This window comes from Hyperolius riggenbachi, chromosome 8, assembly GCF_040937935.1.
Source record: "Hyperolius riggenbachi isolate aHypRig1 chromosome 8, aHypRig1.pri, whole genome shotgun sequence".
Lineage (NCBI taxonomy): Eukaryota > Metazoa > Chordata > Amphibia > Anura > Hyperoliidae > Hyperolius > Hyperolius riggenbachi.
This window is the reverse complement of record NC_090653.1, coordinates 238,224,874-238,237,865: the sequence shown is the minus strand read 5'-3', so window position 1 is coordinate 238,237,865 and position 12,992 is coordinate 238,224,874. Positions and strand designations below refer to the sequence as shown.

Genomic DNA, 12,992 nt, shown 5'->3' with positions numbered 1-12,992 from the left:
CCTACAAATCTGTCCACAAAACCTGTCCAACCTACATTTCCGATCTTACTCAGAGGTACACACCTAGCCGCTTACTCCGCTCTTCCAATGAACTTCGCCTGACCGCCCCCCGCATCACCCAGTCCCATGCACGCCTCCAGGACTTCTCAAGAGCTGCTCCAACACTATGGAACTCCCTACCTGAACCCATTAGGGCAGCCCCCTCCTTCAACATCTTCAAGAAAGCCCTCAAAACTCACCTTTTCACTCTGGCCTATCACCCGTCACAAGTGCTCTAAACTCACAGCTGAACTCTGGTCCCCTACCATTCGTGTCTCTACCTCTCTTTCTAGATTGTAAGCCTTTGGGCAGGGTCCTCCTCCTTTTGTGTCCAACCTGATCATGCACCTCCATTGCTGTGAACCCATGCTATGCATCTGAGTGAACCTGACTTGCCTAATCTCCATGCTCCATCCAGTGACTGACTAAGCATTACCTTGTACTCATACTGTGCTGTGTGATCTGGTCTTTCTTGTATTCCTGTATTGTCATATTGCTGTATGTCACCCCTAAATATTGTCTGTAACCTAAATTAATGTTCAGCACTGCGTAATATGTTGGCGCTTTATAAATACAATAAATAAATAATAAATAAAATTTGAAAAGTTTACCGCTTACCTTTTAGGTCTTGGTTTTCAGCCCACAAGCGCTGATAGGCCTCTGGCGTGGACACCTCAGGCGGGGTAGGCCCATCTTCAGGGCCATCTTTGGTCTGGACCATTTCCACAGTCTGAGCCCGGGCGCTCATTCACTGCACACAGACCCTTCAGGCTTACCAATCTGCACAGGAGAGGAGGAAAAGACTAAGAAGATGGCGGAAAGAAAGGAAAAGTTGAAAATCCTCCTTTAGCAAATAACTAATTTTAAAACGATATTCGTGCAAAGCTGTAGAAGCCAAATTTCAACTGAAGCAATTTTGTAACAAAGACTCCTTTGCACACACTCTGAGCAGATCATTTGCTGTATGTGTAAGATCTCCACTATGGCATGCAGAATTATTATTATTATTATTATTTATATAGCGTCAACATCTTCCACAGCACTTTACAGAGTATATATAGGCTCAACACTAACTGTCCCTCAGAGGAGCTCACAATCTAATCTCTGACAGTCATCCAAAGTCCTATGTCTATGTATGTATCGTGTAGTGTAACAATTTAGGTTATTTCCTGCATGACATGTCGTATACAATATGTGGGGTGTACCACTCGTCACCTCAGAGCCCGTATAGCGGAACATTATTGTGGCACCAATTGGAATACCTTTCGCAAATTTGCGGTTTCCACACATTTTGAAACAGTACATGAGAGGGATCTCTCTTCTTTTGCCTTTCAGGGGGTGGAGCGGGTGGTTTGTCCAGTCAGGGGAGGTGATCTGCAGAGATTGCTTTTGAAGCGTGAAGCTTTTTGGATTCATAGGTTAGGTACCCGTATACCACAGGGTTTAAATAAGAGATGGGACTTGAGTTTAGTCTATACATATTGAGGCCCCCTTTTTTCCTCTCCCTAATCATATATGTTGTGTTCAGACAATAATCTATGTGAGTCGCCGCTGCTGTCCTCTCTCCCTTCCTGTCCATTTCCAACTTCACAGTTTGTCAGTGATAACATTTTTTTACATTTTTTATATGATATTTCCAATGTTATTATTGTATTTCTACATTGTATCCTTTGGGGATGTATGTCTCTTTAAGAGGCGGTTTGTGTGTCCCCGGGGGTGGAGTTTTCTCTCCCCTGGTCTCATATAAATTTCCTCTTGTACAGGTTCACTTTTAACTACGACTAAGGGCAGATGGTAGGCCCTTAGTTGATCCTGTGATTTTATTGCCTTGTCTGTGGATTCTTCAAATAAACATTTCAGCCTTTTTTTTTACCTCATCCTGTTCTGGCTTGCGGATCCTTTTTTGCACTTCTCTACTACTATGGCCTGGCTTGCCTGATCCTGCACCGACTGGTATGATGGTTGGGGGTAGAGCGTCATGAACCTCCTCACTGCCAATTTTGGGGAAGCCAATTAACTTATCTGTAGGTTTTTGGGATGTGGGAGGAAACCGGAGTGCCCAGAGGAAACCCACACAGACAGGGAGAACATACAAACTCCTTGCAGATGTTGACCTGGCTGGGAATCTAACCAGGGACCCAGCGCTGCAAGGCAAGAGCGCTAACCACTACGCCACCCGGCTGCCCTTCTTCAACTTCTGCTGATTTAAAGGGAATGTGAGGTGAGAAGGATATGGAGGCTGACCTGTTTAATTCCTTTTAAATAATGCACATTGCCTGGCTGTCCTGTTGATCCCCTGCCTCTAATACTTTAAGCCATAAACCCTGAAAAAGCATGCAGATCATCATGACAAATCTGACAATATTAGCTGCATGCTTGTTTCAGGTGTGGGATTTAGGCCCTACAGACCAGAAAGATCAGCAGGACTGCCAGGCAACTGGCATTGTTTAAGAGGAATGTAATATACCAGCTTCCATAGGTCTCACACCTTGGGCTCCTTTTAAAACAGAATTTGAAGTGAAATATTGCATGAGGACATGGAAGTGCATTTATAGTAGTTATACTAATAAGAATGTTCCAGAAACCACATACTCTAATTCTGGTTTGAAGAGTTAAAAATCAGGTTTGCAGATTAGACTGTCAGTGGAATCTGCTCACACATTCTCGTGCACTCGCGCAGTACGAAGCGGCCCGTCTTCTGGAAAACTAGGGCTCCTGAAGACTTTCAAAGCCTCCCGCGACAGAAAGAACAATCTCCGGCCCATTAGTTGAAGACTGTTTTGTTTTTTTATAATACCATTTCATCATTCTCTAATATGTGCAGTTTACACAATACACTCAGCATGCTAAATGATTTCACAGAGCAGGCTAATGAACTTTTAAACTGTTCTCTGCAGGGGAAAAAAAAAAGAAAAAAAAGAAAAAAACAATACAATAACTGACACTTGAGAAAACAAGCTTCAGAAGACAGAGTTCTCTGGGACTTTTGAAGTCCTGGAGCTCAATGGCTCTTTTGCATAGATAACAACTGGAGTTTCCTAACTCTTCTTGTACTGGAAACAATATTAGACTTATGTCTCTGCTGCTAATGTTTTATTTCTTAGCTGTACTACACATACAAATCATATAATTTTTTTTTCCGCTTCAGTGTCTCTTTAAATTGGGCATTTATTAGCAATACACAATGTTCTGTACATTGCAGGTCTGTACTTTATGTAATAAATACATTCTGTCTTCTGTCAGGCAGCATTTGGTAGCTTCTTATTGCCAAAGGAGCGTTTACAGATCATCTGACCCAGCCCACCTTTTGCCACTGCATTCTTGGTGACCAGCACTGCAACTACAGTTCCTCCCCCTTCAGTGTGTAATTAATCATTTATCTCCACCCACATCCTCTGTAGTGCATATAAAAGATAACTTTCTTTTTAATAAACACCTTCAGTGTTGTAGTCATGGCTACAAGGAGTCCAGGAAAGAGGAGGTGGGTGGAGGCAGATGTGTGCCACAGTGACAGACTGCCTGTGTCCCCTCCCAACTCCCTCATATGGGTGATGATGGAATGGGGGAAAAGTTTGGACCAACCCGCTGTCGACATTCACACAGAAAGTCAGTTTTGTAAACCTAGCAAGTCATAAAAATAACAAAATTAATAAAAAAAGGGCTTAGGAACAATGCACAGAATGTTGTGTTGCAGGTTACAGTAGATTCCACACCATATGTATGTAAATCAGCCGAATGGCTCTTTTACAATACATGCGATTCCGATTTTGATGTGATTTTACATGCAATTATGATTTTTTTTATGTCATTGAAAAAAAATCCTGAATGCTGCATTATTTCTGCGTTTCTCTTCTTGTGTTGCTAGCATCCAGTAAAAAAAAAAAAAAAAAAAAAAAAAACGCAAATTGGAAATCAGAATTGCGATTTGCAGTGTAAAAAGTCCTAGGGCTCTTTAACACTACATGCGATTCCGATTTTGCTGTTAATTTTCATGGCATTCCGATTTTTTATGCAATTAAATTCCTGCATGCTGCATTTTTCTTCTTGTGTTGCTCGAATCCAGTGAGAATAACAAAGCAGAATCGCGATTTGCAGTGTAAGAAAGAAGTCTTATTTTAAACAAAGAAATAATTACAATTAGCTTGATTCATGGCATCCTATAAAAGCTTAGCTGCCAAGGTTTTACAGTCACTCTGGTTTAAATAAAGCCTGACTGATCCAAAAGGCACCTCACAGCAGCTGAGCAGCATTCCCACTACATGCATGAGGACTCCCATAATCCTTCAGTCCTTACCATACAGAAAAATGACACAACCATTGTGATTCAGTCACAAACCAAAGCGCTGACCTTTCATCGCTCTAGAGCAGGGGTCCCCAACCTTTTTGAGCCCGGGGCCCACTATCCCGACCAAATTTTTTTCCGGGCCCCCCCTAGGGGTGGGGGGTGAGTGGGCGTGGCTAGTGTTGGCGGCAGCAGCCCCCCCTTTTTCCCAGATTCCACAGTATAGCAAGTACAGTTTCCACAGTATAGCAAGTACAGTTACCACACTATAGCAAGTACAGTTAGCCTAGTATAGCAAGTATAGTTACCCCAGTATAGCAAGTACAGTTACCACAGTATAGCAAGTACAGTTACCACAGTATAGCAAGTATAGCTACCCCAGTATAGCCAGTAGTTACCCCAGTATAGCAAGTACAGTTAGACTAGTATAGCAAGTATAGCTACCCCAGTATAGCAAGTACAGTTAGCCCAGTATAGCAAGTACAGTTAGCCTAGTATAGCAAGTATAATTACCCCAGTATAGCTAGTACAGTTACCACAGTATAGCAAGTACAGTTACCACAGTATAGCAAGTATAGTTAGCCCAGAATAGCAAGTATAGTTAGCCCAGAATAGCAAGTATAGTTAGCCCAGTATCGCTGCCCCAGTGTCGCCAGTACAGTTAGCCCAGTGTAGCCTCTCCTCTCCCCCGCACAGCCCCCCGTGGCCGCCGCTCCTGTTACCTGACGAGCGGGCGGTCGCTTCCTTGTATTCCCCATAGCTCCTCTCCTCTTGCAGCACCTCGTATTACAGCAGCGCTTCCCGCGCGGCTGCTGTAAGGAAGGGTAGGAAATAGGGCAGCGGCGATCGCCGTTACCATGTGAACGCTGCCCGCCTCCTTCCCTCCTTACAGCATGCGCACAGCAAGCGCTGCTGTAATACGAGATGCTTCAAAGAGGAGAGGGGCTATGGGGAATATAAGGAAGAAAGCGGCCGCCCGCGCATAAGGTATCAGGAACGGCGGCCGCTGGGGGGAGAGGGAGAAAGGCCAGATCCGCCACGGCCCCCCAGAAATCTGCCCACGGACCCCCAGGGGGCCGCGGCCCCCAGGTTGGGGACCTCTGCTCTAGAGTACAGAGAGCAGGCACCACGGAGCATCAATATACCAAATTCCAGGATAAACAATTTCCAGAGACTACAACTCCATCAGCTTTCACCAAATTCTGCTGCAGATCAGCAAGTGATTCCAGTCAGGCAGCTTTCAGTTTCATTTCTTAGCCCTCACCAGCTGCTGACTTCCTCCCCAGGTCACACAACAAAGCCAAAGAAAACATGATGTAATGGCCATACAAAACTCATACATAACACATCTGCTGGCATCATAAAACAATTCATCCAGCTAAATAAGCACTGGGTAAAAGGATAGATAGTAACATTTAGCATACTTGCTATGGGAGAGCACTGAGCCTGGTAAACACAGTACAGTGTGATTACGCAAATGCATTATATCTTTCTACTACAGGCTTGCGCTTTAGGCCTCGTTCACATCTGCTGGCTGAAACCAATGTTAGTTACCTGGTAACATCCTTTTTAGTAACCTCCAGGACAGGTCCACCACGAGAACGACAGGCTCCTCCCAGGAACAGGAAACGTCCAGATAGAGTACTCTATAAATCTTTGTCCAACCCCTCGATCACCAGTCAATTCCAAGTACTGTTCACCTAAAACAAAGGGGTTTTAATATTCATACTGCATATACATATACTTTTCCATACTTATATATACATATATAATTGATAATCGGGTGGGTTACGGACCTGTCCTGGAGGTTACTAAAAAGGATGTTACCAGGTAACTAACATTGGTTTTTCCTTTAACCTCCAGGACAGGTCCACCACGAGAAGATGAGCAAGAATCTTACCAATTTAGGGTGGGCTGACTGCCTGCAGAACTTTCCTTCCAAATGATTGCTGTCTTGCAGACATCAGGTCTATTCTGTAGTGTCTAGAGAAGGTGCTTAAACTTGACCACGTAGCTGCTCTGCAGATCTCTTCTGGCGTAGCACCCGCTCTGTAAGCCCATGAAGTGGCAGCTGCTCTAGCTGAATGGGCTCTAACTGTATCTACTACAGTATTCCCTGTAATCTTATAGGCTTCTTCTATACATAATTTTATCCATTTAGCTATAGATCTCTTTGACATTTTACCACCTCTTGTAGCCCCTGAAGTGTTAATTAGCAAAGCTCTAGAGCTTCTAAACTCAGCTACCCTCTCTAAATAGCACATAAGACATCTTCTTACATCTAACCCTGGCTCCTCTTTAAATGATGGTAATACAATCTCCTGGGATCTATGAAAATTTGTAGTAACCTTGGGCAGAAATTCACCACATGTCTTCAGTATTACTTCATCTCTTAGTATCATACAAAAAGGCTCATCACAACATAGGGCTTCTAACTCGCTTACCCGTCTAGCCGATGTAATAGCTATGAGAAACACCATCTTCATTGTCAGCAGTCTGAAGGGAATATCTGATATGGGTTCAAAGGGCTCTTTCTTTAGTACCTTCAAAACTAAGGATAAATCCCAACTGGGAACCTTTCTATTTAACATAGGTCTCTTTCTCTCCACTGACTTAAAAAATTGGATGATAAGGGGGTCCTTTGCTAACCTTACATCCAAAAAGGTAGATATTGCTGCTACCTGTACCTTTAAAGTACTTAATGAAATATTCTTCTCTACACCATCCTGTAGAAACTCTAAAATGGTTGGTACTAAATCACCTTTGAATCCTGACTCTTCCTGCCACATATTAAAAGTCTTCCAATATTTAAGGTATATTTTCCTTGTAACCTTCTTCCTACAGTCTAACAAAGTACTGATAACCCTCTCTGAAACTCCCTTTCTCCTTAGAGGGGACCTCTCAGAAGCCAGGCTGACAGGCTCAGATTTGGAATAAAGCTTCCAGCTCTTCTTGATCCCTGAGCTAGTATTTCCCTGTCCGGAATCTTTATTGGACCTTCCAGCCTCATTTTTAGTAGCAGTGGATACCAGCTTCTTGCTGGCCAATCCGGGACTACCATAATTACGACTGTCTTGGTCTTTGATAACTTTTGTAAGACTCGTGGAATTAGTGGAAATGCATAAGCTCTGTCGACTATCCAGTTTTGACTTAGCGCATCCACTGCTTCTGCTCCCTCGTTTGGATTCAGGGAGTAGAATCTTCTGCACTTTGTGTTTTCCTTGGTTGCAAACATGTCCACACGTGGCCGACCCCACTGCCTGGTCAATTTTCTGAACATCTTGTTTGATATTTCCATCTCCGTATTTGATATTCTGTGTCTGCTCAGAAAATCTGCTATCGTGTTTAATGATCCTTTCAGATGTATTGCTGACAATGATAGAAAGTTCCTCTCCGCTATTGTCAATATATCCATGACCAGTTCCATCAGCTTCCTTGATTTTGTACCCCCTTGCCGATTCAAATAGGCCACTGCTGTGGTGTTGTCTGATCTGACCTGCACATGATGACCCGCCAGTATCTGTACACTCTGTTCTAATGCTTTTTGTATTGCTGATAACTCCCTGTAATTGGATGACTGCATTCTGACCCACTTTGGCCACAGACCCTGTAACATCCTTCCTTCCAGATGTGCTCCCCAACCTATAAGACTTGCATCCGTCGTGATAATCTTTCCTGTTGGTATGATCCACATCCTGCCTTCGGTGAGTACTTCCTCCGATAACCACCACTCCAAGGACTTCAGTACGGCTACTGGGCATATGACCTGTTTCTCCAGATTGTCCTGTGTTTTGTTCCAGACTTCTAGCATCCAATTCTGTAGGTGTCTCGTATGCATCATCGCCCATTGTATAGCTGGAGCTGTTGATGTTAGGAAACCCAATATTTTCATTACTTGTCTTATCGTCATTACTGGATTTGTTATGCATTGCTGTATCATTACCTTCAATTTTTCTATCTTTTCGTTTGGTAAATACATTTTTTCTGTCTCTGAATCTATTATGACTCCAAGAAACTGAATCTTTGACTTTGGTTGAAGGACTGACTTGTCCCAATTTATTATCCATCCGAGAATTTGCAATTGTTCTAGCACCCTTCTTGTATTTTCGTTTGACTTCTGGTATGATTCTGCCACTACCAGGAGATCGTCTAGGTACGGGATTATAAGAATCCCTTCCATATGGAAAAACTTTATCACCTCCGCCATTACCTTTGAGAATATCCTCGGTGCCGATGATATCCCGAAAGGCAGGACCGTGAATTGAAAATGTTGAATCTTTCCTTTTTCTTTTATTGCAAATCTGAGGAACTTTTGAGATGACTCGCTTATTGGAATGTGCCAATAAGCATCCCTCAAGTCTATGTTCGTCATTATGCAATTTGGGGTTAACAAGTTTCGCACAGAGAATATTGATTCCATCCTGAATCTTTGATAAGACACAAAGGGGTTTAGGGACTTTAAGTTTAGGATCAATCTGAACTTCCCCGTCGGCTTTTTTACCAAAAACACCGTCGAATAAAATCTCTGATTGATCCGAGATCTGATTTTCTGGAACTGGAACGACCACATTTTCGTCTAACATTGATTTTATGATACTTCTTAAAGCTAGCTTTTTCTCCTTGTCTTTTGGAAGGGGAGTGGTAATAAATCTTTTTGGAGGAAGGGAATGAAATTGGATCTTGTACCCTTGGCTTATGAGATTGAGGATGAAATCGCTCTTGGATATTTTCGTCCATTGGGAAAAGAATCCCGACAGACGCCCCCCAACTTTTTCTCTGGCGTCATTTCTTTTCTTGACCGTCTTGGCTTCGAAAAGAAAAACTCCTTTTCGTCCCCTCTCTGTTAATGGCCCAAGGTCTTCTCCTTTGCTGAGGCTTTTCCTTGTTTTCTTGCCTATTTCGCCTAAAGAATTTCTTGTTCTGTATAAACTTTTTCTTTTTTGGAAATCCCTTCTTTCTATCAGAAGTTCTTTCTAATATTTGGTCTAACTGCTCTCCAAACAGTAATTCTCCACTGAAGGAGATATTGCATACTCTGGCTTTTGAGGCCTGACTGCCTTCCCAGTTTTTTATCCACAGATTCCTCCTTGCTGTGTTAATTAATGCCGAGGTCCTAGCATTTACTCTGATATTCTCAGCTGCTGCATCAGTTATATAATCAGTGGCCTTGGAGACCACTTCCAATGATTCTAAAATCTCTTCCTTAGATGCTCCCTTTTCCTGATTGCTCTTGTATTAGCTTCACTAAACACGGTTGGCAAAACTGCTAATTATAATTATGGGCCATCTTTGCATCACAGAGCGGGCACCGCCTCCTTGGCTTTGTCGGCTCACTAGGCTCCGGGCCCTATAACAACAACCAACATAAAAATAATGTCATTCCTTTGTTTTAATTTAAAAGGAATATCACCCGGGTGTTTGAAATATGAAGCGTGATAGTACCCCTGACCAGGGAGAGTAGGAAAATGAAGAGAATTATCATACACATAATTGTATCAGATATATATCTCTATATGCCTATTTCCCCCTCTAGTATACATAATTGGCCATAAGCTCATGATATTCAAATATATATATATATATATATATATATATATATATATATATATATATATATATATATATATATATATATATATATATATATATATATATATATATATATATATATATATATATATATATATATATATATATATCCATATATCCATCTGGCAGCACTATGGAAACATCCATATAACAATCTGTATCAGCATGAGACTTATAAGAATAGCTTTAACAGACCTCAGATCAGACGCTAAGCAGGCTGTTCCATGTTATACTGTATATTCTTAGAGTTTATAACAGACCTCAGTACAGACGCGGCCTAGGGCGTACAGCTCATACCATATAGGTCACCAAGCCTCCGTCACGCTTACCTTTCCTGGTTCCTGCTTAGCGTCCATCCCGCTCCGTTCAGCACACGAACTGGCAAACCATGCGGGCTTCCGGCGTCTCTTCACCCACGCGACCGGAAGTGACGCAACGTAAGGGCGGAAGTACGTCACGCGTACTACGCTACTGAGGGCAATCAGCTGCCTACCCTCTGGAGGCCCGCATGACTTTCCGCGTCACCTCCGGCGCGCCATTAGCCTCCGCTCAAGGGGAATCATGGACGCCGCGCGTGTCCTCCGGATCCGCCGCAACTCGGGCAGCCAGGACAGCCATGGGAGAAGGTAATTTTACTCTCTCTCTCCCCTCCGGACACCAAAAACCTCTCCAGGCAGGTCCACCCATAGCCGCCAACCGGGTCCCAAACACACCTGGTCTGACGGACCGGCGAGCGACCAGAGCACTCCTTGTTCCCTGGAACAGGAAACGTCAACTGGTGATCGAGGGGTTGGACAAAGATTTATAGAGTACTCTATCTGGACGTTTCCTGTTCCTGGGAGGAGCCTGTCGTTCTCGTGGTGGACCTGTCCTGGAGGTTAAAGGAAAAAAATGTGTGAAAGCGCGTGGTAAAAAACGCATGCGCTTGTGCGTGCTTTAGTGCGCGTTTGTGCGTTACGCTGCGCTTCTTTAAAGCACGTTTTGCTTGTTGTACCAGCAGCAGTTGTCAATAAAACTTTGTTTTTGTATGTAAATGTATTTTTTTCTCCAATTAGGAGTAAAAAACGCACGCGCTTCTAGGCGTTAAAAAAGCGCACCCATTCACTTGCATTGATGTGCGCTTTCCAGCTCAACGCACAGAAATGCATGCAACCCTACGTTTCTGTAACGCTGCGCAGCGCATAGATGTGAACCAGCTACATTTAGTTACATGGGAAAGTAAATACCTTGCTGATCGCACAGGGCAGTGCGCTGTAAAAAGCGCACAGAAACGGCCCTGATGTGAACGAGGCCTTACATGCGCAAATTTTCACATGGAAAAAATAAAAATGTGCAAATTTTCACATGTGCTTTTATGACAACTTTCTCCTCCTTTGCCTTCTTTATAAAACATGTAAATGTTCTCATTTCACATGCGCAGTCATTGAAAAACATTATGCGCAATGTATGTACAAAGATGTGCGACATGCAATAACAAAAAATTTCAGGCTGTCAGTTTTCCTCCCCAAAGCAACACAAACAAACATTTGCATGTAATGGAAATGAGCCCAGAGGCTTTCATTAACTACAAATTTCCACTAAGTGAAAAACGCAAAACTTTGCATGAACCTGAACAGAGTAAAATTATTTAAAATAAAAACATGATGTACCTGCAAATAAATATAGCATACTTACCTCATCGTCAGTTCCTCTCACAAGTTTACCATTAGCTTCTTACAGCGATTCCTTCCAGTTCTGACAAGATTTTGTCAGAATTGAAATATATCTGTTGCTGTCAGCTATAACGTCCATGTTTCCCTATGACTCAAGTGGGTGATATTACAGTTTAACAGTGTGCTGACCAGAAAGCGGTTATGTGGTAATGGTCATTTTCAAAAATGGAGGAGGGAGAATTCCATCGATCACACTGGACAAACAGGATGCAGGAGAGGAGAGATTGATGAGTAGACAACCCAGGAGTATGACGTGTGTTTATTTTGACTTTTAAATTTCAGTTTAGGTTTGCTTTAACCTCTTGAGGCCCACAGTGTTAAACCCCTCTAAAGACCAGGCCATTTTTTGTAATAATAGGCCACTGCAGCTTTAAGGCCAAGCTGCAAGGCCACACAACACAGCACACATGTGATTTCCCCCCCCCCCCCCCCCCACACACACCTTTTCTCCCCACCAACAGAGCTCTCTGTTGGTGGGGTCTGATCGCTCCCCAGATGTTTGTTTATTTGTATACATGCACGCAATCTCCTGCAAAAGCAAGCCCCAGGACTTTACGCCAGTCCATGTTAGGGTCCTGGGGCTGCAGCCGTTGCCACGCCCATCGGTGTGACGCGGTCGGCAATAGGTTAAAGAGAACCTGAACTGAAAATAAAAAGTCAAAATAACCATACACAGGTCATACTTACCTCCTATGTAGTGTACTCCTCAATCTTTCTCATCTCCTGTGTCCCATTTGTCCACTGTGATCAATGGATTTCTCTGTCCTCCATTTTAAAAAATGGCCATTACCCCATAACAGCTTCCCGGGCAGCACACTGTTTAACTCTAATATCAGCTACTTAAACCATAGGGAAACACGGACATTACCTTGCACATTCAGTTGTAACTGACAGCAACTGGTATATTTCAGTTCTGATAAAATTACCGGAACTGTAAGGGATTACTGTAAGAAGAAAATGGTGAGCTTCTGAGAGGATCTGACAGCGAGATAAGTACCGTGTTTCCCCTAAAGTAAGACATCCCCTGAGAATAAGCCCTAGCAGGAATCCCTAGCATGCTTGAAATATAAGACATTCCCCCGAATGTAAGCCCTAGCAGCAGCACACGACACCAGCAAGTCACGCTCAATACAAAGCCTGGATACAGGAGAGCTGCAGTATTGTATATGTATTCAGGCAATTTGTGTTTTTGTTGGAGCCAGCCCTCCTGATCTGTCATGATAAGCATCAGCAGCACTTCACCTCTTCCCAGGACACACAGCTTATCCTATCATAGCTCTGGGGCCTGACAGAGTACTCTGCCTGCAAGAAATAGACTCTTAAGCAGGTCATACACTCGTTAGCTTAGCAGCAGATAGATCAGATAGATC

The 12,992-nt window shown here is 43.2% G+C and overlaps 1 protein-coding gene across 3 annotated transcripts in view; it reads right to left on the bottom strand.

Moving 5' to 3' along the window:
- Positions 1-12,992, bottom strand: part of IKBKG (inhibitor of nuclear factor kappa B kinase regulatory subunit gamma) — a 73,079-nt gene that overhangs the window by 47,697 nt on the left and 12,390 nt on the right. For all 3 annotated transcript variants that reach the window (XM_068248393.1, XM_068248394.1, XM_068248395.1), the window contains exon 3: positions 658-819. In XM_068248393.1, coding sequence (XP_068104494.1) covers positions 658-787 — 130 coding nt within the window. In that variant the 5' untranslated portion in view covers positions 788-819. The remainder of the gene's footprint in view (positions 1-657; positions 820-12,992) is intronic.